This window comes from Sphaeroforma arctica, assembly GCF_001186125.1.
Source record: "Sphaeroforma arctica JP610 unplaced genomic scaffold supercont1.642, whole genome shotgun sequence".
In the NCBI taxonomy this organism is placed as follows: Eukaryota; class Ichthyosporea; order Ichthyophonida; genus Sphaeroforma; species Sphaeroforma arctica.
Genome location: NW_014039916.1, coordinates 43,121 through 45,269, shown reverse-complemented (window position 1 = coordinate 45,269; position 2,149 = coordinate 43,121). Strand labels below are relative to the sequence as shown.

The following is a 2,149-nucleotide window of genomic DNA, read 5'->3' as shown; positions in this document are numbered from 1 at the left end:
ATATGTATATAAATTCATACCCCTATCTCTCTATTTATCTAGAGAATAGACTAACCTATATACATATATATACATATATATATATATATATATAATTATAAATATATATTTATATATATATATAAATTATATATATATATTTATATATATATATGTTTTTATACTCCTATCTCTCTATTTATCTGGAGAATAGACTAGCCTACCAACTACAATATTTTCCGGTGCAGCGCTGGTTGTGTGGGCCGCGTCGCAGGTGGTGCACTATGTGACGATATTCAAACGTCAGGTGTTCATGGGCGGCAGCTTCTCCACAGCTGTCAAGTGTTTGATCATCACACAAGAAAACTCAGCTCCGGTGTGTGCGTGTATCTATGGGTGTATTTGTGTAGTATTTGGGTGTGTTTGTGTGTATATTTATAGGCGTACTTGTCTGTGTGTTTGTGTGTTTGTGTGTGTATTTATGGGTGTTTGTGTGTGCGAGTGCGAAGATATCGACGGTCACGCGAGTGTGAGGTTTTAGAGAACCACTCAATCCAAGAAGAGTTCTGATATTTTGCACAGACTCATGGGTGTGTTCAATGGTGTGTATTTAGATATACAGAAGGACACAAACATGCTGTACGCTCTTTGGTAGATATAAATAGACATACTAACAGACAGGGGAGCTGGCGACATAGTACCTCCACGCGGGTGATATCTTCTGCCCATAGCGTTTGTCTGTGTTTGCTGCAATACAATAGCAGTAGATAGCTATCCTGGAGTGAGATGTGCACAGGAGCGTGTTCTTCTGTGTTGATATATCTTATGCCTGCGTATGGTCGCCCTGCCCGTGCTCGTTGCCGGTGACCCATTCATAGTTGAGCGTAGGTGCCTGCGTGTGAATTGGCCCTGTCTCAGTGTCCAGGGCTGTAGCGTAGGACACACTTCGGGGCTCAACCAAACTCTTGGTAAAAGGTTTGCTTGCCCGTGGCATGTGCCGTCAGTCTGGCACACGGTTGATGTGCAATTGGTAGGTAGCTCTGTCGAGTGGACTAGAGACCTCTGATATCTAATTCACCACTACTAAACTACTGCATCATTGTAGCAGGATCTGTCCGCACTGTCCACACGCATTGCATATCCCGCATATGGGCGTACCAGTCGTGTCAGCCGCTGTGTTTATGTGTACAGTTCTCAGCTGTTTATAGTAGTAGCACCTACCACTCTCTCGTACTGTTGGTCACTTCGCTTGTGTGCCTATGGGCGTACCAGTCGTGTCAGCCGCTGTGTGTATGTGTACAGTTCTCAGCTGTTTAAAGTAGTAACATCTACCACTCTCTTGCACTGTTGGTCACTTCACTTGTGTGCCTATGGATAGGCCAGTCGTGTCAGCCACTGTGTGTATGTGTACAGTTCTCAGCTGTTTAAAATAGTAACATCTACCACTCTCTCGCACTGTTGATCACTTCACTTGTGTGCCTATGGGTGGGCCAGTCGTGTCAGCCGCTGTGTGTATGTGTACAGTTCTCAGCTGTTTATAGTAGTAGCACCTCCCACTCTCTCGCACTGTTGGTCACTTCCTTTGTGTGCCTATGGGCGTACCAGTCATGTCAGCCGCTGTGTACAGTTCTCAGCTATTTATAGTAATAGTACCTACCACTTTATCTCTGTGGTGTTTATACTACACTGTTGATCACATCCCTTCTACTTCACAGGTGGAGGAATGTGGTATGGAACTGTTCTTTATAGTCGCGGAGATGGTCAAGGAAGAGCTACAGCGCAAAGCCACAGAGAAGATGGAGCTTCTCAACAAACAGGCCGATCAACGCCTGTCTGCCTCCAGCACAGAGAGAGTGGCATATCAACACCACTTGGGTATGGGAGAATAGCAATTGCGAAGATACTGCAGGGGTTGGGGAACCGCTTGTTTTGACACGCGTATACACGCACGTATACACGCACATACACAAACACACACACACACACACGGAAACACACAAACACACACGCACACAAGTATATATATATATATATATATATAATAATACATACACACACACACACACACACACACACACACACACACACACACACACACACACACACACACACACACACACACACACACACACGTACGACGACGACGACGACGACGACGAGGAGGAGGTAG

The 2,149-nt window shown here is 44.9% G+C and overlaps 1 protein-coding gene across 1 annotated transcript in view; it reads left to right on the top strand.

Annotated features, from left to right (window-relative positions):
* The window catches only part of SARC_07798 (hypothetical protein), a gene marked incomplete at both ends in the record, with an annotated part of 12,701 nt that overhangs the window by 7,959 nt on the left and 2,593 nt on the right, over nucleotides 1-2,149 (top strand). The window contains 2 exons of the mRNA XM_014298254.1: nucleotides 194-355; nucleotides 1,695-1,854. Of these exons, the coding sequence (XP_014153729.1) occupies nucleotides 194-355; nucleotides 1,695-1,854 (322 nt within the window). The remainder of the gene's footprint in view (nucleotides 1-193; nucleotides 356-1,694; nucleotides 1,855-2,149) is intronic.